At 38.9% G+C, this 25,423-nt stretch overlaps 1 protein-coding gene across 14 annotated transcripts in view; it reads right to left on the minus strand.

Moving 5' to 3' along the window:
- The window catches only part of LRRFIP2 (LRR binding FLII interacting protein 2), a 53,124-nt gene extending 28,021 nt beyond the window's left edge, over nucleotides 1–25,103 (minus strand). For 12 of the 14 annotated variants that reach the window (XM_085570795.1, XM_085570766.1, XM_085570780.1 and 9 more), the window contains exons 1-7: nucleotides 24,758–25,103; nucleotides 24,514–24,656; nucleotides 15,720–15,824; nucleotides 8,624–8,710; nucleotides 7,911–7,961; nucleotides 3,056–3,109; nucleotides 1,867–1,932 (exon numbers count right to left, since the gene is read on the minus strand). In XM_085570795.1, coding sequence (XP_085426921.1) covers nucleotides 1,867–1,932; nucleotides 3,056–3,109; nucleotides 7,911–7,961; nucleotides 8,624–8,710; nucleotides 15,720–15,809 — 348 coding nt within the window. In that variant the 5' untranslated portion in view covers nucleotides 15,810–15,824; nucleotides 24,514–24,656; nucleotides 24,758–25,103. The remainder of the gene's footprint in view (nucleotides 1–1,866; nucleotides 1,933–3,055; nucleotides 3,110–7,910; nucleotides 7,962–8,623; nucleotides 8,711–15,719; nucleotides 15,825–24,513; nucleotides 24,657–24,757) is intronic. The other 2 variants (XM_085570735.1, XM_085570809.1) reach the window with 2 other exon arrangements.
- Between the last annotated feature and the right edge of the window lie 320 nt (nucleotides 25,104–25,423).

Consider the following 25,423-nt stretch of genomic DNA (forward strand, 5'->3'; position numbering starts at 1 on the left):
TGGTACTTGATGCTTGCCTCTTATGAAGAAACAGATTTTATGTGGCATAATAGCACTGAGAATGTGATGCCATCTACTATCACTTCATAAAAATATGATAGATGTCTTTTAAGTAAATATATACAAACCAGTTGCTTATTCTCTGGACTGAAATAACTTCCCATTAGATTCAGTTAAAATTTTTATACAGTAATTGAGAATACAAATAGATGCATACACACTTTCTCCCCCCAAGGATATCCTCCAAGTCTAATCTGTATGGCACTTTGCAGCAAAGTTTAGAAATAACAACTAAACACTAGAAAGTGCTTGCTGTAAGACAAGTGTCTTGTCTCCCTAAAAAAAAAAATTATACGTGTAGGCTACAGAAAGTGTTACAATTACAAAACTAGTCTAGGTCTGAACATGTGATAGTACCAATTTATATACTTTTTAAAGTCAAGAATTTAAAGTCACTAGTTAGTACCATTACATCTTAGAAACAAAGCACAGAAACAGTCTTCCCTCAAAGCCATGCAAAGTATTAACATACAGGGACCAAATATCTTGCACATCTATCCTTTAAATAAAGTGAAAATCACAATGTTAAAAAAAATTAAATTGCTTTTATTTCAAAGAATGACTAAAAATACTTACAAGAAAATCGCAAGGAAACATATTCTACTAATAATGAAAATTTCAACATGAAGGAATAGCCATTTATCATGATCTGAAGTGCATTCTGAGGCTGGACCACCTAATAAAAATTAATCTTTTTCCCCAACAACATCCCAATTTATGAAAAGTGAGATAATTTTAGACAGCACTACACTATGTGAAATATTTAATGTGATTTTAGTAATAGAATTTTAAATAATTAAGCCACGTCTTATATAGTAGATTTCATTAAACAGAGACAGCATTTATGAGGTTATGTAACAAAAGGCTCATCTCCACACAGGCAAAGCACTCTAAAGGAACATCAGCCCCACTGTTAAGCTGTGCAACTCAGCAGATGCAATGACCTTCCATGGCACCTTAGGCTCAGGAAGGTCACTGCCTATGGGGTCCAGGGCATGAAAGACTTTACAGGAGGAAGGGAAATAGTATTTTGTGATCTGGGAGGAATTAAAGCTGGGAACAGAGGAATTAAGTGTTTTCAGGAGGAGCAAATAAATCCAGTATTAACAATATATTAAACGACATTTTAATATTGTAATTGTAATTTACAGACTATGGTCCCTTTTTGTTTTACTAAAAGTATTACCTACAGGATCCATAAGTCACTGGATCAGTTTTAATCAACTTATTTATTTTTTAAAATAATTACTGTCTCTAATTATTATCTCCAATAAGCAACCTTGCTATCAGAGAATGAAGACAGATCACTCACTTATCATCCCAACATTTAACTTATACTTTTTATAACTATTAACAGTCTACTAAAAAAGGTTTAACTTGCCTAAACTAGGAATACCACAAGTATACAGAAATACCCATTACTGAAAATGGCAAAATTTCTGTAGTTCAGCCTTGTCTGTTGTTCTAAAATCACAACGTAAAAGAGAAAGTGCTTCCTGTTGTAACTTTCAATAACACGTTTGTACCTATCGAGGCTGATGGACAACCTTTTCCATTTTACTTTAGTTCTGGGGACATTGGGAGAGAGTGACTGAAGAGATGAATTCCCATCACATCTGTAAATGTTCTTTCTTTCAGCTTTCACATTTGCCATCACAAACTACTTGATTACATCAATCATTGCAGCATTAATACCATGTTCTATAAGCATGCTTTCACCAAACTACTGCTTTGGTAAGTAGAGAAAATGTTACAATGTGTACACATCACACTAAGTAAAAAGTGTGCTCATGCCAAGTTACACACCACAAGAGCTCTCCTTTTGGAGGTACTTGCTCTGCTCCTGTGAGATGCGCTGACATCCGAGGAACACTTGAGAACGAAATTATAAAAATATATCAAAATACTAAATAAATTTAAAATTTTAATTCTATTACTCTTCACTGAATGACAGAAAACAACCAAGGCAGTCAAAGAAATTCTAAGTAAGCCCTCAAAATCTGAGCTTAGTTATCTGCCCAATTCAAACCCTCTAGTTTAGACAACAGCCAATTACTTAATATCCATCTTAGCACATTTGCTATGTCAGCCAAGACAAGAGCAGATCTGAGCAAATCTGTACCAGCTCACAAGTTTCTAAGAGTTGCACATAGCACATTTTACATGTTTTCTTGATAACGCATTTACTGTTCAAAATTATTTGGTAAAAATACCTGTGTGGCAAATTGCAGAAATACTTAACACTAGGACTTGCATGACATTACACACAATTCAGTTAATCAAAAACTACATTTAATTGCAAAGACCTCTTAGCAAGTTATAATCACCATTTTTTAAAGTCACACAAAGAAATGGCTCATTCCAACTTCCAAAATACACAAACCCAACCCTTTTATTTTAGTAATTTGTCCCTTTCCTGGCCTCTATACCCAGATCAATGACCAGCTGATTTCTAGACAGATCCAAGACCAGGAAAATGCTAACATAACCTCAATAAAACTGTTCTTTAGCAATAGATATATGGCCTAAATATGATATAAAAGAGCTTATACAAAAATATTTCTGTTAGCAGACTTCAGGATACCTTACAGCATTCAGCTAAATATTTTGCCATTAATGAGTAATATATTACCAGCTTCTCCAAGAAAGAGATTCTTGCATTACACCAAACTCTTCTTCAAATTGTATCTTAAGGTACTGATACCTTTTCTTTCACAAATACTACAGACACACAGTAATGCTCAAAGTGCAAGAAGAGACTGGAAGATTGAAACATAAAAATAAACTACCTTTTTAACACTGATGGAAATAAAACACCAGATGAACTTAAACATTGTATGTTACTTAAAATTACTAAAACTGCAAATAATTTATGAGACTTGAAGTTTCATCCTTCTCCATTAGAAAAAGAAACCAGACTCCAAACCCTTTTTTCCTTTGGTTTGGTTTCTGAAGGTTAGATCAGAAAGAAAAAGTATACAGTTTGAACACAAACCAAAAGTGAATGTCGACTGGACTGGTGAGAGTATCTGGCCCTCTCTGCATCTTCCTGAGAAAGAAGAAATGCAGAGTTATTTCATAAGGAAGGGAAAAAACCCAGACACAATACCAGAAAGTCAAAGTGAGCAACATGCTATTAGCACTTTTAATGCTGTGTGTCATTTTGAATAATCCATGGTGGCAAGTAAACTCATTCAAGTCAGAAGAGCTCAGTTCACCTGATCTGAGTAAGCATGCCAAGATATCACACTAGGGGATATAAGTAAAGCAGGTTAATATAATTAATAATTAGTGTTCAGTACTCAGTTAGCTTTTCTTATGATTAATATATTAATGCAGGAAAAAAAGCACAAAAGGATTTAAATTAAGAAAAGGAAAAATAGAGAGCTTTAAAAAATTGCAAGTACACTAGTAAGAAATGTACCATATAATTACTATATTCAGATTTTAAGTAATTTACGAAGTTATTTGGGCCCTAAGAGAAATAATTATTCTCAGTTGCCCTATATATATTTTGCATTTTCTTCTCTATTAGAAGAGCAAAGCTTCTTAAGAAAATTGACCAGTTTTAAGTTCTACAGATACTCTTGCTATACACTGACAGTGAAAATAATAAACCAAACTCATAAAATCTGAGTGATGATAACTAGATAAGGCACCTTAATATATTTTATTCTGTTTAAAGATGAGAGAATGTTAATGTGAAAGAAGCAAGACAAAAAGCACAACTAATTTAAAATCAAAACATATTTCACATGCCATAAGCATCTCAAATTGTTACAGTATGAAAACATGTTAAGAATCACCTTAATTTTAAAACTATCCCATTTGAAGGCTACAACACAGTTCTAAAAGTAGGAATTCTTCCTTAACTTACTTATTTCCTACAGTTTTCAATATATTGAACTATTCTAAAGATTGTACGCCAGTTGTTTATACAAATTAAGGCTTTGCCTCCAGAAAGACTAGATTTCTTATTGCTTATGGTCACATGGTTATCATCTGTATTTTCACTGGGTATTAAAAACTATTTCACAACAATTCAGTATTCAACAGGCCTATTTAAAACTCTGCCAGAAAACTGCTATTGGGGGGGAGTGTAGGTTCATTTCATAGTGACATTGCTGATTTTAAATATTCTTTGTATCTCTGGTCTAAATGGACAAGTACCTCTTAGTAACATCTGCAGCAGGCAAGAAGAAAGTTTGCTACTTATATAAGATTCCTTTTAATTGGTGGGTAACAAGTCTCTTCCTGACATTCCAGCAGAAAACAGAATGCCTGTGTTAAATGTTCAGCATATTTAGGTCAAAGGATTAGGTACTACAGTATGTATTGCAAACAGGTGCTGCTGGTATCTCTCAAGCTTGACTTTTAAAACTTCTGAATAATGCACGTTATCCAATACAGAGGTTACATCTCCCAGTCCAGGAAAAGAATGCACATCTGTTTAGAAATCTCCTGCAGCAGATGTACCATTTAGGACTGCAAAAGGAAGGTGGCATTGAGTGGCATTAATTTTGAGTGAGATTGCTTGTAAATACCATGTTTTGGAAACCCTTGATCTCAAGTAAAAAAACCTTCAAAAGTACTTCCACCAAGAAATACAGAAACTATGCTGATCTTGAGAACTAATGTATACACAATTATCAGATAGGCAGAGAGACAATAAAGAGCGAATACAATTTTGTAAATAAAATTCTAATGACAGTCCTAAGATTTCTCAACAGATATTAACTGCCATTGTAGTTTTAACTATTTGAAATGATGGCTAGTCTCAGCACGTATTACTTAAATCTTGGTGATTCAAAACATTCCTACAGTGAACACTTTCCTAAAAACCAGAAAAACCCCTGACACCTCCCATATACCCTTTTAAGAGGCACATGAATTTTGTGAAAGGAATCCCTGAAAAAAATTCTAAAGAAATTTCTAAAGAAACTTTGCAATTAAGTCAGCCTCACTCCTGTGCTGGGTAAAATAATGGAAAATCCTATTCTGAGAGGTACTGAAAAACACCTGGGAGAAATTCAGTCATTGGTCATAGCCAGCGAAATAGCTGTTTTTGGAGTTCACTTAAGTTAACAAAACTAATTAAGCATTTATATTCTAGCTTGTAAAGTTATGTGTTGAATTTTAACCTTTTACTTAAGAAACCTCTGCCATGGTACAAAAGGGCATAAGAAAATGCAAATTTCTGAAGCTTCTTGCACAAAGAACAATACCGGAGGGGACCGAGGATGCGAAGAACCCAGATAAAGGGGCTCCTCTGTCTCCAAGCCCATCAAGACTGACCGACATACTCAGAGAAGCACCGAAGGACCAAAAGTGCATGCGCAAAGGAGAAAAGTTCAAAAGTTCTACCATGAAGAAGACCACAATCTTCAGCCTCAAGACCACCAGAGACCCCCCACAGGACCACCATGGCAAACCACACATGCCTAGAAGGGCATGGACCTATTTAGCATGAGAGGCGAGGACAGGCGGGGCCAGGGGTTGAATATGCTAGCAAAGTTGTGTGATGTACTGCATATGGAACACCTTTGTGAATAAAAGTGTGGGTCAGACTGAGACTCGGGGCACAAGTTTTTGGAGAGATAGCTCACTTGTGATAGGCACTGACAATACATACCCACTTCATAACTACCCCAGCTTGTGGAGTGCATTTATTTATTCTGCGTATCGCTTCACCAGGATGGTTTCATGAGGGAAAACTCCTGCTTGTCAAACCTTATTTTGTTATACAACAGGGTAATCTACCTAAGTGACCTAGGAGAGTTGGTAATTTTATCTTTTTTGACTTCAGTAAAGCTTTTGATACTGTCTCACACAGGATCCTTCTAGACAAAGTGGCCTGCACACAGCTGAATAACCATGCTATACAATGAACGAGCAACTGGCTCACAGATTGGGTACAAAGGGTTGTAGTTAATGGGGTGACATTCAACTGGCATCAGCTCACCAGTAGGGCTCCACAGGCTCATCTTAGGCCCAGGTCTCATAAATGACTTGGATGTGGAACTCAAGGAATAGTAGGTTTGCTGATGCACTAAATGGGAGGACCTCAAGGCAGGGAGGCCCTACCCCAAGATCTTGGTAAAACAGAGAGATGGGCAAGCACCGACCATAGTGTTGCCATAAAACAAGGCAAACAAACAACAACAGTGGGAGTGACAACAAACAGAACCAGCAACCCAGTGACAGCCTTCTCTTGGCTTGCAGGCACTTTTGCCTTTGGTGCAGTTACAGTCACAGCCGGCAGGGCGCTGGTGGCTCCTGGCCGGGCAGCGCAGGCACGATGAGTCCCTGCACATGGAGGAGGCACTGTGGCACAAGCCCAGCTGCCTCGCTCCAGGTGAGCAATGGCGGCACAGCCAGCGGGAGAGACAGAAAGTGGCTTCCTTTACAATCTCATGGGAGGCAGCTGGTCCTGGTGCCCCTCTGGATGATGAAAGAGACTGTAGCAGGCACCCTGAAGCAGCAGGCTGGAAGGCAGGCACACCTAGGGTGGTAAAAAGCCAGAGCCATACCAGGAGCCGCAGGGTATCCCGGCAGGCAGAGGCAGGGGATATCGGGTTAAAATGTAGCAAAAAGCAAGCAGCAGAAAACAGCAGCACTGGGCAGCAGCAGAGGGCTTTCTACAAGCAGCTGCTGAAAGCACCAGGAGGCACTCCCTCCAAAAGGGAGAGGGGGTCAGGGTCCTAGGTTTTCCCCTGCAGCACCAAGTAGATGGCAAGGGTCACTTCCAGTGAGATTGGGCGTTGAAAAGGTCCCAGTTCAACAGCTGTCCTTGCTAGCAAAGGCTCACCCATGGTAAGGAAAAGCAGTACACAACAGAACTCCATGTTGACAACGAGTTCTCCCCACAGCAGCAGCCCATCTCGCCCCCTGCCCCACCCCCACCCCAAGAGTGAGAGAGCAAGGGACAAACCCAGCCCCTCACCCCCCAGCCAAACTCTCACCGTATCTCTCCATTTCCTAAGAGAAAGCCCCCCAGCTAAGAGACTGCAGCCAGCTGCACCCCTTCACCCCATCTTGGCCACATCCTTTGCTTCTCTCAAGTATCCATTGTTCTGGTCTCTTAGGCAACAAATGGGAGAAAAATTCCCTCAGAAAGAAAAAAATTGAACAAATCCTAACCTCCAACACGTATGAAGTTTAACAAGGGCAACTGCTGGATTCTGCACTTGGGATGGGTCAATCCAGGACAGACAGACTGGTGAACAAGACACTGGAGAGCAGCACCACGGGGTCCTGGTTGATGGCAAGTTGAATGTGAGTCAGCAGCACCCACACAGACAAGAGTGCCTACTGTGTCCTGGGTACATCAGGCACAGCATCCCCAGCTGAGCAAGGAAGGGGTTGTCCCGCTCTGCTCTGCACTGCTTCAGACCCACCTCGAGTCCTGTGTGCAGTTTTGGGTGCACAATATAAGAAAAATACAAAACTATTACAGAACCCCCCAAAAAGGGCAACCAAGATGGTGAAGGGGCTGGAGGGAAAGCTGAACAAGGAGCAGTTGAGGTCACCCTGTCTGTTCAGCCTGGAGGAGACTGAGGGGTGTCCTCATTGCAGTATTAAACATCCTCACAAAGGGAAGTAGAGAGGCAGGAGCTGCTGTGGTGACCCAAGGGAAAAGTCAGTCAGGGGGAAGGTTGCCCTATGTACATATATAATTGAGCCACATACATACATAGTTTATATGACTGTGTGTATATATATATTTGATACATAATTATACACTTTGAAATAACACACGGCAAACCATTAGTAAGTAAATTACTTCATCCAAAATCCTGTGTTAGTTCTCTGAGTGGCAAAAACATGCACAACAGGTGATTTTAGCCTACCATCCATTTCTGGATATGAGCCCATTTTCTATCATATGAATGCTGAGAAAACTACAGAATGTAAAAAGAAAACCAAACAAAACATTTAAAATATAAATTATAGTCACCACACAAGATTGGATTCCCAAGCTGAAAACTCAGAAAGATCTACATTAATTATCATGCAATCTTCAAAATAATAGCAGATATCTATAGCAAGTCAAAAACTCAAACTGCGGTACAATGAGAACCATATAACATTGAGGCAAAAAATGTTCTGCATATTTTGCTAATTACCACAGAAAAAAAATCCCACAACAACCAAGTATGAGCATTAATGGATCTGAGTGTAACCATGATAAATAATAAATACTCAATGTTTTATATGCAATGTCAAAACTGGATTGCGACAACCATGCAATAACCAGACTGCTGAAAAACCTAGTTTCTAGAATTTTTTTTCTCATGAAATGCAAACTTTTTTTAGGAGAAACATGTGGAGCAACACACGACTGTATATGTAAATATTACCCCATTTAAATAATATTTTTAAAAGAAATATCTTGACAACAGGTATTTACTGTGAATCCTTTCAGTATAATCTGATTCTAAAGCTGAAAATACTTGCACAAAACTGAATTACACTAAAAGACAAAATCTTATGGAAATGCAGAAATAAGACACATTACGAATTTTTGTAATGGTTTGCAATAATTCCTGGTGAGTTACAATACCTCTTTTTGCTGACGCTCCAGCTCTCTCATACGTATATCTCTTGCTTCTGCTCGAGCTGCCCGTTTTGCTGCAAGTCTGGCTTCTGCCTACAAGTAGATGGAAAATAATTAAAGTTTAAAGAAACTTTTTAGAATAAACTCAAATCCCTTCACAAGTACACATTAAGATTTTAACATCATAATACAGAAGTAATAAAGAATGACATTTCAAAAAGAATATGTACCTAACTCTTTAAAGATAGCATTGCTAGGCGAAAGAATTAGATAATCATTTAAAAAGTCATAGAATGGCTTGGCTGTGAAGGGACCATAAAGATCATCTAGTTCCAATGCCCAGATCAGGTACCATCAACTAAAGCAGGCTGCTCAGCACTCCATCCAACCTGGCCTTGAATAGTTCCAGGTATGGGACATCCACAACTTCTCTGGCCAACCTGTTCCAGTGGCCAGGAACCCACCATTCCTCTAGTAAGACTTTCCTCCTAAAATTTAATCTAAACCTACTCTCTTTTAGTTTAAAACCATACATTCCCCTGTCCTAATGCTATTTGCCTGTCTAAAAAAAACTCACTCTCCCCGTTTTTCATAAGCCTGTTTCAGGTACTGGAAGGTCAGTGAGGTCTCCCCAAATACTTCTCTTCTCCAGGCTGAACAACCCCAGCTCTCTCAGCGTGTCCTCATAGGTGAGGTGCTCCAGTCCTCTGAGCATCTTTGTGGCCACTAACAACTTCTCCCAGTCTGGACTCACATCTGAGACTGCCCTGACTGACGTGCAGTATCTTGTACTTGGACTTGTTGAACTTCAAGAGTTTTTCATGGGCCCAAATTTGTCCAGGTGGCCCTGGATGGCACCCCATACTTCTGTTGCACCAACTGCACCGCTCTTGTTCACATATCTGCAAACTTGCTGAGGGTACACTGAATCCCACTGACAGTGTCGTTGATAAAAGTATTAAACAGCCCTGGGAATACGATGGAATAAATTTTGCCATATAGCTAAAGTTTCAAGAAAGCACAAGCTCAGTTTTTTTCTTGTTTGAATAATGAGTTGACAAAAATTCTCTCAAATTCTTTAAATATTAAACCACTGAAGACAGGTTTTCCACTGAAGATTCCAGTTTTCTATATAATGTTAGTTAAAAGCTTTTTGAGAGTCAGCAGCAGCTAAAAACTCAGAACTCCTAACAACCAACCAGTTATAGAAGTTCTTAAAATGTAAAATTCCAATGGATTTTTGACTTTTCCTTGCTTTTGCCATTGCCACAGCAAATGTTTATGTAAAACATTGGAAACCTATAAAACTGTTTTACTGTGCTTCAGGAAAATGAAACAGGTATATAACTTGGGACTTTAACTTCAAATTATGATTAAACTACAGGCACAAAAAATACCAAACAATGACAGGACAGAAGGCAGACTCACTATAGTTTTGTTACTCAAAATAGTTTGTCCTAACTCCAAATGACTCATGAAGATTATTTTTTCTGAATTTTCCATATGCAGATAAAATAATTCCAAGGCTGTGTCAACACTCTTGACTGCCATAATGTAATCTTTTTTCAAAGCATCATAAAGCTACTCTTCTTTCCACCTGATGATAACACACAATTAAAGCAAGGAAATTGCCTTGCAAGAGGAAGCACTTCCATTTGTAGCCCATTATTGCTCTGTTGCATACAAACTGTCACACCAACAGGTATGCAGCACAGAAGGAAAAAGGACTCAAAGAGCTGATAAGTTTGGGTTTAGCTTTGTCTATAAAATAGCAGATATATGCATTTGGCCTTTATGCTCAGGCAAGGCTTTACTGTTAAGTTACAAATTTAATACAAAGATAATACTGTTAACATACAAAGTTAATTGATTTATTTATTCACGTTAAAAATCAATTCACATTTCACCACTCTCTCCTAGTCGTACACCCAGAGATCTAACTTTAAATTCCTACAGTAGAAGGGAAGCTCCATTTCTTATCATTTACTAAACCCTTGATAAAACACAAGTGGATTTACAAATATTTGTCATAAAATGGGTGCCAGATATAGGTGGCAGGAGAAAAAGAAAATATTTTTAGATTTTTTTTTATGAAATGAGCTAATATTACATTAATTTTTAACCTGAGCAACTAGATTCCTGTAAAAAGCACATAATCTCAAAAAAGACAAAAGACAAGTTAACTAAAAGGACAGCTCTCAGGCTTCCTTCACTATACTTCAGAGCAAGAGGCAAGTTGCAGTACCATTAGAAAGGTCATAAGGTCATAATACCAAGCAATTCTTAATTCTCATCAGATCTGTTAGAGCACAGGCCTCATGCTATTGATGTAGCAGTCACACAAGTCTTCATAGCTACGTTATTGAAATTTAAAATTAACAATAATAGAGAAACAACCATAATGCAAAAGGACATAGTTTTCTTTCCAGGTGCTGCTATTCACTCTGTTGCCTTACTGAAAAAGCCCATAATAATTGTGAAACAAATTACCACCAAAAAATCCTTAACAAAAAATTTCATCAGCTGCATTGAAATAAAGTCTTTAAATATCTGCTAAGAAAAATGTAGAGCCACAATAACTTTGGATAAAGTTTGGATTGTAGGAGCAGAACAGAAACACTAGACTACTTGTTTCGGGTTTTTTTTTTTTTTTAAATAAACCAGCAAAAGTAGAGGCAGTAATGTTATCATGCCTTTCAATTCAACTAGTATTTGACTTGAGAGAGCATATGAAATACATCCCTATTCATTGCTCATAGTAGCTTGGGAGCCAATACAGATTGCTTTCTACAGCCTGCATTAAACAAAGTCCAGTCTTAGAAAAGGACAGACTGGCCACTACAGTCTTGATTTCAGATTCACTGGTCATTATTCTCTATACAGTCTTTAGACCAGGCACACATTAATAAAATATATTCTGATAAATATCCATTTTAATATTATCTAACTGAAATACAGCTTATTATAAAGTGATATACCAAGTTTCTATTTTTCTGAAGTAAAAATTCAACTGTGTATTGTCCAAGATCTAGCAACTCTGACACTATTTCAAAAGCTTCCTAAGGGAACTTTCAACTGGTAAAAAGAAATGGGATAGCTGAATTTTCTTTAAGACATTAACTGCAAATAAGACATGAGGTATTTAAACCTGGTACACTTACACTAGTGGCTTAAATGGAAAGAATGTCAAAATCTGGAGGGCAAACAGCCATTGGGTACCAAGATACAATAATTCAGCATGGCATTTATTCAGAGAATTTATCAAAAAAGGACATAGAAGACTACAGAGAAGATCTTTGTAACAAATTAATTGGGTAGGAAAACAAGTAAGAGGTCCTTGAGAATTTACTTGGTAAAGAAAAAAATAATTAACTAATTATTGATTTATAACTAAATCTCTAAATTCTCTTTTGTATAGGAACACATTCACACTATTCATATTTACCTTCTACTCTGGGACAAATTTGTGGTTTTAAACCAATCTTGTATTTCTTTGGGCATTAGCTATGGTCTAAGTAACAAAACAAAGCAATCTGTTCACCACTGAGTTCTGGAATTCTTCATTTCAAAATAAGTAACAAAAACCATTACCTGGACAAAAAAACACCCAGTGTTTCTTTGTGCCTGCATAAAAAACATTTCATTCTAGAAGATTATTATTATCCTGCCTGTTTTCAAGCAGTTAAGCAGTACCTTACAGCAGTATTCAATTTGATTGGTTTATTTTATTGCATATATTTAGTAAATACAGAAGTAGCAAGACAACGTTCTTCTTCCAGGGGGTGACACAGTCAGTTCCCTGATTTTCACCTAAAAACCAATTATTATAAGCTATTTATAGTCATTTAGAAAGCCATCTCTACTTATTCAATTTTTTCATCTTTGTTTTTAAAAACTTATTCTACCAGAATCTTTTGAAAACTTTTAGCTCAACTTTCAAGGATAACATGTAGTTCTTCAGTTAAATCAAAAATATTTTTGGAAAGAAAGAAAGAAACAAAGCAAGATGAGACTTTAACTTGAATGCCTTTGTAAAGATTGAGTCTGAAGTCTCTCCTTTCTGATGTATTTTTCTTAGACTCTTCATAGCGACAATCATGTTTTTTCCTAGGTAAGCAGTATGATATTAACATAGAACTTATATGGTAGAGGCTTCCCTCCATGTTGAGCAAAGAGAAGCATAACATCTAACTACATAGTGTAGATAGGCATATTTTTCCTTCCCTTGCCTGCAAGAAGGAATTCACTAGAAAGCAACAGTATTTTATTTTAAATTTTTATACCCTGGAGAAGGTGATTCTTTAATTAGCTCGGCTTCAGCATAAAAGCTTCATAAGGTTAAAATATAGGCTATCCTAAAACGTTATCCACCTCTGAAAAATTATTTTGTCATCATGGGCTGATGTATACATATAACACAGAACCGTTTCTCTCTCTGCCAAGGGATATGCAGTCCTGCAGTTTCTAACGCAGGAGGCCGGGTTAAGGAGCATTTAATTCTTCCACCAGATGGCAGCGTTAAGGGCACTGACTGCCCCTGCAGGAACTGCTTCTCCTGTCTGCCACAGATGCATGGAACGGCTCTAGGACACCCTGCCAGCTCTGGCTAAGCATCAAGGTGAGCATTTTAAAAATGTTAATAGATAACTACATATAGCAACTTAATTTCACCTTCTCATCAAGCAAACAAAGGATTCTATGCCCAATTCCAACACCCCATGGCAGGGGGGTTGGAATAGGATCATCTGTAAGGTTCTTTCAATTCAAACCATTCTGATTCCTTCTGCTGCTCAATTCTTCTGTATTCTCATTCCCATGCTTTTTGTCAAAATCTCCATACTGTCTCATGAAATCAAGGCAACACCATCACTAATGTGCCAAAAGTATTTCTTATGGCTCCTCAGAAACCTCTTTTCCACTTATTTCTCATGTCTCTGCCCCAGTTGCCTACAAAAACCAAAACATTTAAAAATATTAAACTTTTAAAAACTCAGCTTTTCCTATCATGGCAATATCATAACATTACATCCCTATTAAAGTAAGAACTGCACTCTACTCACAGTTGAGCTACTACAAAGTGAATTTTAAATCAAAATGAATCTTTATTTTCTCCCATGAGAAAACACCTAAAGTTTTCCATGTTCTTGCTAGATAGTGAAAATAGTCATAAGAACTGAGAGTGCCTGAAAAAAACCCTACCAAACCAAAACACAGAGACAATATCCTGCAAGGCTGAAACCCAGTGAACACTGTTGCAATGTTGCTTGTCCACAACCTCTAGCTCTCTGTCACCTAGTTAACACAGCACTGAATAATGGAAGAGTTGCTGATGATAACATCCAAAAAAAGGCTATGAATGGTAAATCCTGATTGTCCCTTCAAACTCCTGTTTAGCAGGTTGAGGATGGTGAGATGACGTGTCAGACTCTTATCACTCTGTGCCATGATATTTATTGTATCTGAGCATGAACCACAGGCAATACAAGAACCCAGAAGTGACTGAAACCTCTGTTCTCACATAATCAGACTGGTTTTGGAGAAAGAGGTCTCATATAATCCTAAAAAATGGTGATGACAGATTACTGCTATATATTTAAAATTAACAATTTGTCTGCAAATACAAAGACAATTGAAGCAGCCAATGATATTCTGTCTTTACATGAATTTAATAGAAAATCCCCACAACTCACATAGAGAGAACATCTTGAGATCATATCAGGTGTATTCAATGTACACTGTGAAAATAACCTTGAGAAAAGGAACCTCAATTTTCATTTACATAGTTACATGGGTATTTTCAAGCAGTTACATCTTTTTGTTTAACAAATGGGAATATAATGCTGCCAGGAGCCTGAAGTTACACTAGACAATCATTACCTGTACTTTGGGAAGCTCAAACTTTGCACAAGATACATGAAACTGTCTTCTACACCAGGTGACTTAGCTTTCTAAGATTGACAAAGAATAACAGTTTCAGAATCCATTACAAAAGCTAGAGAAAGAACCAAAAGGAACTCTATATTTTCAGGAGATAGGCTTTGCTTTTTTTTTTTTTTTTTTTTTTTTTAAGAGATAAGCTGACTTTCAATTAACCTTGCTATAATTAGAATACACTTGCCACTACTCCATTTTAATGATGTTAGGTGCTTCTACACCCACAATTCCATTATTTCCTTGCAGGGAACACAGCTACACCTGCTCCTGCAGCTTTTGAAAAAAGCATGTGTGTTTTAAATTTTGTCTCTTTACATAATGAGTAGGAAAGAAAAAGCAAGTGTTAGGGAGGAGAAGTGTTCCAAAGGTTTTATTATTATTATTCTTTTAGTTTCTGTTAATACAGGTTTTCTTTATACCCTTTTGAAGTTTTGAGCCTGCTTTGCCTTCTTCCTAATCCCATCTCACAAGGAAATAAGTAAGCATATTCTAGTAAGTGCACTTGCCTTTAGCCAGCACTAAACCCACCACATTAATTAGTGTGTTGGCCAAGAAATGTCAAATTGGCAAACCAAAACCCTCAGACAAAATTGGTGTTCAAACTAAAACCGCCACAGCATGATACACTGTTGCACCAGGATAAGACTGCCGAACTGATCAAATGCAAATAATCCCACTTCAGTCATGGTGAAATAGGGAGAGTGTATTGCTTCCAGGGAAGGACGCACAGATAGATCACTGTCCCTGGAATATGTACATCACCTTTACTCTTCCTCAGTTCCGGTGAGCAAGGAAATTCAATGCTGGGAAAAATAATACACCATAGTATATAAAGTAGGTCCCTAAGAAAGAGGTTTAGCAACTCAGAAGTTCTTGGAATAAGGTAGAAATTCACTCTATTGTTGATGTTTTAGCATATTTGTGTGTAACACAGAGACATTGTAAAAATGCTTGTCTCAGTGCATGGTCCCACACCAAGGAAAAGATGTGGAAGAGCTCTCTACACAACAGAAGTTAAGTACAAGAAATAAAGGGGAGGGGACAGCCAACAGAAGAAAAATTTTCTGATGTGAAGGAAAGATGGGAAAAAATTGAAGAAATATCAAAGAGGAAGCAGACTGACTTTCATCCCTACTTCAGAATTCAAGACACTACTAAGTTAGCAAACCTCTCTGGCAATGTTGCTTAGAGCTTCATCTTCTGCAGAAAATCTGTCTTTCACTGGAGTTCTCTTCCGTCCTGATCCAGGAGTTCCCATTTTTATTCTCTGAACCTGTATTTGAAAACACAGATAGGACAAAGCTCAATTTTAATTAAGATCTGGAATTAAAAACAATCAACCAACCTACACACCAAAATGTGCTAAGTTTTCCAATCTTTAGCTACATAATACTCAAGACATTTACATGCAATTGACATGTAATCAAAAAACTTTATCACAAAAGTTTGTGGCAGCACTACAGAACACCACTGCATCCTTCAAGGTGCACATACAGAATTTTTCTACTGAACAGAACCCATCAGTTTACCTATAGCTTCAAAGTCAGGCACAACTGGAAACTGCTCCTGGCTCAAAAAGGATACCTCTCTTCTCAGTCAATTTATGTAACTCCTGAAAAGATCTATCAAGTTACAGATGTGGAAAAAAAAAGCCCTATGGACAACAAAGTGTTCAAGAATTAAATTTACATGATCATTAGAGTTCTCCTCAACACAGAAAAGACTCAGCAGACAAACTTTACTAAGCATCCAGGTAGGTACATATTAATTACTTACATTTTAACACAGCACTTCTCATGCAACTGAACTGCTGTCTTCAAAAGCAGAAGTTTTACTATAGCAGAAACAGACACCTTTATGCAAAAAAACCCCACTATTTGCCTAACAAGATTCTCAAACTGGGAAATAAAGAAACATACTACCATCATATACCCAGAATATATAAGATACCTTTACTTTTCCTCCAGAAATCTCTTATGAATTGCAAGCATATAAAAATGACCAACAAAACAAAGCACAGCCCATGTGAAAAATGTTACACACATACACACAAAAAACCTTCAAAAACCACAACTACGTAAGTTTTTTTCAAATAGCCTAAAGAAATCCTGTTTCCAGACATCCAGGTCCTCTGAAATGTGGTAGTCCAGCTAATTGACAAGATAAGTAACCTACACATGGTTTGAGAAAACACCTTAGTTATAATAAACATTTCTAATTTTATTATAGGAAGAAGAGATCTAAAAGGTAAATAGTATTGCCTGTCCTTTTGAAACTGAACTGGTACAAGAACTACCTTTCTTACTGGATCTAACTAGCAAAGACTCAGGAATTGATTATAGTTTAGTCAAAAGGGAAGGAGGAAAAAACCCCAAAGTGATGGTTATTTTTGTACAAGCAGAGTATTTACTTTATTACTTTTACACAGCAATAACAAAGCCAAAATATATTGTGGTATTTTCTGGCACTGAAAGATATCAAGTAGCATCACTGGACTTTTTTTTTCCTCTTATATTTTAGCTTTTACACCTTTTCATCACCCTTCCTTTAATAACTTCATACTATTCTCCTTTCTTTTCCTTGCAAGCAAGAAGATTTTTTTACTGTGCTTCAAATTTTACAGGTACTTTACTATTCTTCATCTGCTCAATATTGTCACTGATAATCCAATTGGCAAAAGTCTGTATTTTCAGTCTTAAAAATAAGCAAGTAAACTTATGCCTTGTACTCAAGAAAATTTAGACAAATATATGCACAGTTTGGAGATCTCCGTGTCAAAGGTTTAAACTCAGAACTACAGGCTGCTGTCCACATTCTGAATGTCTCAAAAAATCCGCATCTTTTTTCAGTAATTCTTATTGGCTGACTTCAAATATTAAAAGCAGACAGTGCCCAAACTGCAAGTTACATGAACACAATATAATACTACCCCTACTACAGAAGGCTTTAACAACATTACACACTAGCCACAAGAAAAATCATTAAATGTTTATTACAATAAATAGGTTCATAAAAGAACAGAAGTCAATCTACTAAAAGTCACAAAGCATGTAATTATTTTAACTGACACATTAAAGGCTATATCTCTCTAAAAAGTATTTACCACATAAGTAAAAACTGCAGAATAACTGCACATACCATAGACTTGAACTGCATTTGTTGACATCCTTTAAACAACACACCATTTCTAATAGACAACAAACTTTGGTTTGTTAACTCAGTGAAATGCTCTTAGCTGGCACACTGATTTGGGGAATGTAATGGCTTATAGCTAAAATATAGGTAATTTTACTATAGTTATATTCAGTTTACATGACATACTAATCTACAGAGTAGTAATTTCATAAAAATTAGATACTGATGCTTTAAATGAGGAAAACACACTTCATCTCAGTCACTGTGGAGGAAGGCAAATGTGACATCCTCGCCAGCAATCTACACTTCTCACCTAGAACAAGGACAGAACTCCTGACTGAGTCCAAACACAAGAGAGAACATGACAGATTACCCAGAAGGTATACAGAGATGTTGCCTTTGCCTACAAGGAGGAATTAAGAAAATCAAAGCTCGACTGCAGCCAAAACTAGCAAAAGCTGATAAGGACAAAGAGAAAGGCTATTCTAAGGACATCAGGAACACAAGAAAGACTAAGAAAACTTTAGGGCCACTGTTTAGTGACACAGGTGAGAGTGGTGGGTGCTTGCCAAGCCCCACCCTTGGCAGAACAGTCTGGATAATAACAAATGTGAAGATGGGAATCTGTGTGTGTGAATCAAATATGACAGGATACCAGAATCAATGTCTGACAGGGCACAGGCCCAAACGTGGTCATGTTACAGAGCAAGAGGCTTGTCAGTTACATTAAACAGAAACTACGAAATTAGACAGAAGAACTTGTTTGAAGTAAGGGAGTCTTCTTGAAAATAAAACCAAAATCAACAGTGACAGTAGTAGTAACTTTGGAGGGATAACATGATCAGTCAAACCCCAGTTTGATGCTGTCAGAAGTCCCCCAACTGATTGTATGATATCTGTCCAGGCTAAACCAATGCAGCATCCCTCCTAGTGGATACAAGATCCTGAACTCCTGCTAGCAGGTGGTCAGTACAGGGAGCGTCAGCACACATCTTAAGTGTGTGAATGTGAGCTTGTTAGGTATGCTCTCACTGGCATATTCATTAGGACATAGCACAGCACATATTAGAGAACAGCACAGATATACACAACTTGGAGTGTCCACATCTCCAGCAGAAATCATGTGCAAATAGGGGACCCTGAAGTTGAAGAAAAGAACAGTTAAACACCAGCCTAGAGAGGCTGTGAAATGTCCATCCCTGAAGATGGTAAAAGCTTAACTAGACAAGGCTCTGGAAAACCTTTTCTAATTCACAATACTTTGGGCAAAGGGTGACCTCCAAAGAATCTTCCTAAAAGAAAATATACGGTTCTACACTTATTATTGTTCTCAATTTTGAAACTAAACCTCCATATATGCTTTCTTTAATTAGCTGTTTTAATATTTCTTCAAGGGTCTTGTCACAATTTCTTCCATTCCATTTAACTTTTAATTAGGCTGATGTATGTCAGAGTATTTAATTTCTTGTTACAAAGTTCAGTACTACAGAAACCTAGACATATTGCTAATATGCTGATTAGTCTAATACTATAAATATCATTATGTTACTTCTCAGGAAAATATAAGATATCAATACTTCACATACATGCAGAAATACTTCTGGGATGTTTCACTTCAATAACTTTCTGACTACACAAAAAGTTATTTTCCTGCATGGTACATGATGATTTTAAAAAATTAAGATTTTAGCTGAGGGTTAGAACCAATTTATATTGAAGTTAGATACACCAATGATAGGTTAATGATTATTAGATGCTTAAGCTAAAGCTAATTGTTATATTATGAACTCATTTATAGAAGGAAGTGGAGCAAGTGAACCATTATAGGAACATATTGAAAACAGTAGAACAATGCCCAGCACCTGGACTCTACGTTAATCCATCATGAAGCAGGGGGCTTCATACCATGGCAGAGGGTAACAGAGACCTGGCAAAGACCTTCCTGACTTCATCCCTGGGACCACTGACCCAATTCAAGACTACTGACCCAATTCAAGAACAGAATTGCACATGTATGAAGTACTAATAACCTCATTTTAATACAAAGTGAGGATGGGATGTGCTGGGGTGATGCATATGCATTATTATGGGAAATAAATAGAAAGCAAAAATCCTTGTGTGATGCAGTTACACATTTCGGGGATGACCCTCCCCCCTCCCCCGTGCCACCTGCCAGCATAATGAACATACCACTTTCTGACTTTAACTAGTTTCAGTTTTAATGATTCAATGGGATAAAGAATTTTGCTGCAGGATGGGATAAAGAATTTAAAACATGCTGTCACATTAGAATTTTCATAAAAAATAACTAAAGAGACAAATATAACCATGACAAAACCAGACAAAGAACAGTTTGCTATTGTTATTTTATGGTTTAGAAAGATAGATACAAAAGGAAAGAACACTATAATATCTGCTGCATTTACAGTTAAAAATTCTTGAGGCATGCCCATTTCATGCCTAATTCTATAGGCATGGTAACACATTGTATTACACAACTGATGAAGTCACATCCTGTTGCGTTTCATTCCAAAACACGGAAGTGTCTGAAGTCCCCAAACAAAACAGAAGACCTATGACAAAATCTGTCAAATGCCCTCTCATTTGTCTTCACTTCCGGCATGTATACATTTTATCTCTTCCACAAGTCTTTGCTGTCTAGTCTTCTTCATATTACCTTCTGACTAAAGGTTCTCCTTGTTTCTTTTTTACTTACCAGAAAAAAGTCTGATTTGTCTTAGAGGAAAAAAATAAGCTACACTACAAGTTCAGGGCCTATCACTCACTGCCTTCCTGGGTGTATGCCAGCATATTTGGCATTACATACATAGGATCCAGATACCTTAGTGTGAACAGGCTATAAATAACAGACCAAAATTCCCCTTTTTTCCAAGATCAGTAAAATTCACCCGTGTAGACACCATCTCTGTATAATAGATTCAACAACAAAGAATGACACTTCTCTAGAACTAATGTCTTTCAGAAACAGAATATGAATGCAAAAGTATTAGTACTACAACAGTTGCATTCATAATTGAGAAGGAGCATAATCATATTGGCAACCACAATCTTGTTGCTCCATCTTCAATCTTTGTCTAAGTAAACTTCAAAGGAGACAAAGTAAATAGACATAGAAAAATTTTAAATTATGCAAGACAGATGTAAGAGTCTTCTTCAGAAGAAAGACCCCATACAAGGGTACTCTTTTTGCAATTAATGTTTGCTCATAGGTCCAAAACCACCCATGCAAGAAAAAGGGCTGCAGGATCACAGGGTGACCATGACCCAACAAAGGGACATGTAGGAAGAGATAGAAATACATTAGGTTTTAATGCACTGAGAAAGAAATAGACTGAGTTTTAAAGCGATAATGAGTCCTTAAAAGGACTCATTTGAAATTTTCATTCAGAATAACCTAAGAACTATTACCACAAAAGAGCTGCTACTATGAGTGAAAGAGGCTAACATTAAAGAGAAAATGCAAAGACTGAGAAAAACATATAATTACAATCTGCCAAAACATTACAGTGCTTACCACTATCTTGGAGGCAAAGTTATTCCAGCTGATGAATAGTGTTTCTGTTTTAAGAACCTGTTCATCTCTAATCATGGCCCACTTCAAAAAGTGTTAGCATAAAGTTTCTGCTCTGAGTGGACAGGCTTACGTCAGCTTTTTCAGGAAAAAAACTTACTCTTTAGACAACTGCATAATTCACCCCCTTAATGCAATGTATTTGCAGTTTATTTGCTGTTTTAAAATCTGAGAAATGCAATTTCTTAAGAGTTCATTTAGCAATAGAATTACAATTCCTTAGAGGGAGTTGAAATCCCTCAGTTTGTTGGTATTAGGAAGTTAGAGACCAACAGAAAGTCCCCAGTTAAAACAATCAAAAAGCCATCATGCAGCTTGCAAGAGTCTGCAAGTGCCTGATGAACCCATGAAGTGTAACAGTGCCTGACTAGCATTGGCACACATAAAGCATTGCAAGACAGTCAATGTACTAAAAGCATCCTACAGCCCTGTAGAACTACGAGACGCCTCCAGACCTACCAAGCTATCTTTGGTGACCTTCACCAGTCTTTGCAAATTACCAAAATTCCAAAACAACATCTTGCAATTTTAAGTGGTGGCAACTTGTTTTATGAAGTATGAGTTCTCTGTCAGTCAGTTGCCAACAGCTGCAACTGGATATACCATTACTGCAAAAAGTATATTACATACACAATATTATCATCAGTTACAGGCAGCATCTGGAAAGCTCTTATAATGGTGACTCGCCAGAGGATCTCTCAGGGCACAATATAAAACATACATAACTTTCAGAAAAGCAGCCTAACACAGATTGACTTTTCTAGAATCAGTGCTACTACAAATGCTGAAGATCCAGGAACAAACTAAGAATTCAAATGGAACTTTAAAACATAAGGGGGTGACAGTACTAAAATGAGCACAATAAAAAAAAAAAATATGAAAACACAAAATAAAAAAAACCCCACAAGGATCTTCCAGAAGTGTTTACTCTAAAATGAAGCAAGCATTGTTTTTATACTATCAGCTTATTCAAAATGAGTACCCTTTCTGTCATTTTGCAAAAGAATGATTCATTGCTCATTAAAAAACCAAACACTGTTGCTATACTGAAGCTCCACTTTTTTTTTTTAATGAAATGGAGTGCCCCATGGTAACAACCCACATTCTGTAATAAGATGCAACTATTTAAAATATTTTTCCCCCATCAATTTAATAGACTCCTACACTCTTTCCTACTCATGCTATGGTTACAGTACAACGAAGAAGAGCTACTGCAGCAAGCGAAAAAAAATTGTCCTGGGTACCTCTTAGAAGAAACAGCAGTTGGAGGAAACTATCAGCTGACATCATTCCTACTGACTAGTTCTCTGTTATGGTATCAGAGTTGGTAGGCTTAGAAACACCTATGTCCACCTGACCTTTCTTCTGTAAATACCCCGTCACCTCTTTCCTTAAAGCAGACCTAATACTGCTATCTTAGCTCAAGGAAATGTGAACTTTAATATCACCTTCACAAGCAAACAGTATTACTTACATAAACTATCTTGCAGAGCATGTAATGCATAAACACAAACTGTCCTTTACATACAATTACATGTTACCTAGTTTCCAGATATTAAGAAAATCTAATTACTGTCTCAAAATGTACTTTTAGCATTTTTTGTAATGCTACTGGACTGATACATTACTATCACCATACATTTTCACATTAGGATCTTACAAACAACAACACAGTATCAAATCTATTAGTTATTTCTTAGCCTCTGCTTACATTATGTACCAGAGCTATTCAATTATGTATGATACTGATCTAAGTGGTTTTTTGGTATATGCACATGCCAACTTGTGTGCTATGTGAAAATCTAGACCTTAATAAGCTCTACAGATCCTCACTACACAGAGTCCAACCAGCACTTTCTGAAAGCTTACATGTATTAAAGTACTATGCCAACTTCTGAGAGAATGAGACTTTAAAAAAAGCTCCTCTGGAGTCAATTCATGTGAAATACTGGTGTTTAGGTCAACAAGCTACACCTGACACATTTCACACAACCATCTTCTATTCACACGTTTCCAGTTACAGCCAAGAATTCAGTTCAGGTAAGACTGACTTCACAATAAGCTAAATACCTCCAAATCAAAGTAACAGAAAACAATAGGAAAATTATGTCATGTACGTCAAACAATTTTGTACTGCTAAGGCATCTTTTATCTATTCTTACATCATCACTAAGCAATTACATTAATCGAGGAAGCAGATGTATATTAAGAGGGTAACTGTTTCTGGGCCACCATACATTTAAATACATCATTTCACAATCAAGACACAATGAGCATTTAAAGAGCTCAGACAAACACTGATTTAATATTATACTTTGTAGCAAACCTCTCACCTCGCATCTCTAAAGATGTTTCACCCTAATAATGATATTTTGAAGGGAGAAAATTGATCCTAGACCTTCCTAATTTCAAGCAAAAAATGCCTGTAGCTCTGTCTAAAATGAGAAAATCACTGAGTATATAATATAACAGCACTACTTCATCTACAAAATATTTTTATTATCAGTGAAATTCACAACACTGCCCTTCAAAGAGTCACGCTAGGATTCAAACTGAAAATCACTTATAACACATTGAGCAGACCACAGTCCGGAGCTGCTTTTGGGCTCCTTCCAAACTCATGAATGTGCTCATCACTCTTATCATCCTCAACAACGTTATTTACAATTATCGCAATAGGGTATGCTAAAAATAAAACAGCGTGCTCCAAAATAAATTTTAAAAAACCAAAGGACTAAGCATCAGCGAGAGTGACCGACTCCGTGCGCAGCTCGCTGCAGAGGGGGCACGCCCTACTGTTCCGGGAACAGCGAAGCCGCCGTAAGTGCTCCGAGGAAGTAGGAGAGAGAAAGGCACCGGAATACACACAGCTGTGATTTCTGCACATACTCCTTTTTCCCTCATTCCGCCGTTTCCACTCAGCCCCCAAGGGGCGCACGGAGCTTCCCGGGGATCGGAGGAGGGATCGCGCCCGGCGAGCCGCAGCAGCCGCCCGAAGGGCTCGGGCCGGGCCGGGCTCGGCTTCCCCCGGTCCGCCCGCACGGAAGGGGCCGCACGCTGCCGCCCCGAGCTCCTGCTGCTGCTCGCCGACCTGACCGACGAGTTCCGGCTGAGCCGCTCCTCCAAACCTGAAGAACCGGGTTCCCGCCCCGCTTCGTCCCCGCGTTTTGTGTCCGTGACACCTTCCTCCTCCCGGCCCTCGCCCTGACCCTGCCTGGGCCCCACAGAGCCTTACCTGCGGGCCAGCCTGCCGCAGAACCGGGACGCTCCAGGAGGGACGGGAATTGTTTCACTCTTCCCTCCGCCACTTCCAGGGGTGTGGGGGGCTCGCAGATCCCGGAATCACCTCAGGCTCCTTCCTTGCCTCTCTCCCTACGCCTGGAGATAGGGGAATGCTAGCAGAAGCCGCCCCAGGGCAACCACAGTGCCCGTCAGACGCGGACCGCCCACGGGCCGCGACAAGGGACCTGCTGCCTCACCTGACGCTCTCCACCGTCCCCTACCCCCGTTCCCGTGAGGGGCCGGGGAACCCGAGCTGCAGGCAGAAAAGCCGCTCCGCTCCAGGCCGCCCTTCTCTTCCCCGCCCCGCGCGCTTGCCTCCTCCCCTTCAGCGCCAGGCGCTTACGGCCACATCGAGAACTCGAGTGAGAGACTGCGGCAAATTTCAAACCGCCTGCAGGGCCCTGCGGAAGGAAGAAGGGGCCGGCCCTGAGCAGAGGGAGAGAAAGCGAAAGCCCGACAGCCAGACTGCGGTAGACACCGAGACCCACGCTGGCACCGGCAGCACCGCACTGGCCCGGCCCCCGCACAGGCCGGGGGCGCAGCGCGCAGGCGCTGCGGAGGAGAAGGCGGGAGGCCCGCGTGCGCAGAGCGGGCGCGGCTGCGGCGCCGCGGGGAGCCGCGCTGGGCGGCGCCGCGGGGAGCCGGCCGAGCTGGGCGGCGCCGCGGGGAGCCGGCCGAGCTGGGCGGCGCCGCGGGGAGCCGGCCGAGCTGGGCGGCGCCGCGGGGAGCCGGCCGAGCTGGGCGGCGCCGCGGGGAGCCGGCCGAGCTGGGCGGCGCCGCGGGGAGCCGAGCTGGGCGGCGCCGCGGGGAGCCGGCCGAGCTGGGCGGCGCCGCGCCCCGCCCGGTCCCGCTGCCATGGCCCT

This window comes from Lonchura striata, chromosome 2 (genome assembly GCF_050655825.1).
Source record: "Lonchura striata isolate lonStrDom1 chromosome 2, ASM5065582v1, whole genome shotgun sequence".
Classification (NCBI taxonomy): Eukaryota; Metazoa; Chordata; class Aves; order Passeriformes; family Estrildidae; genus Lonchura; species Lonchura striata.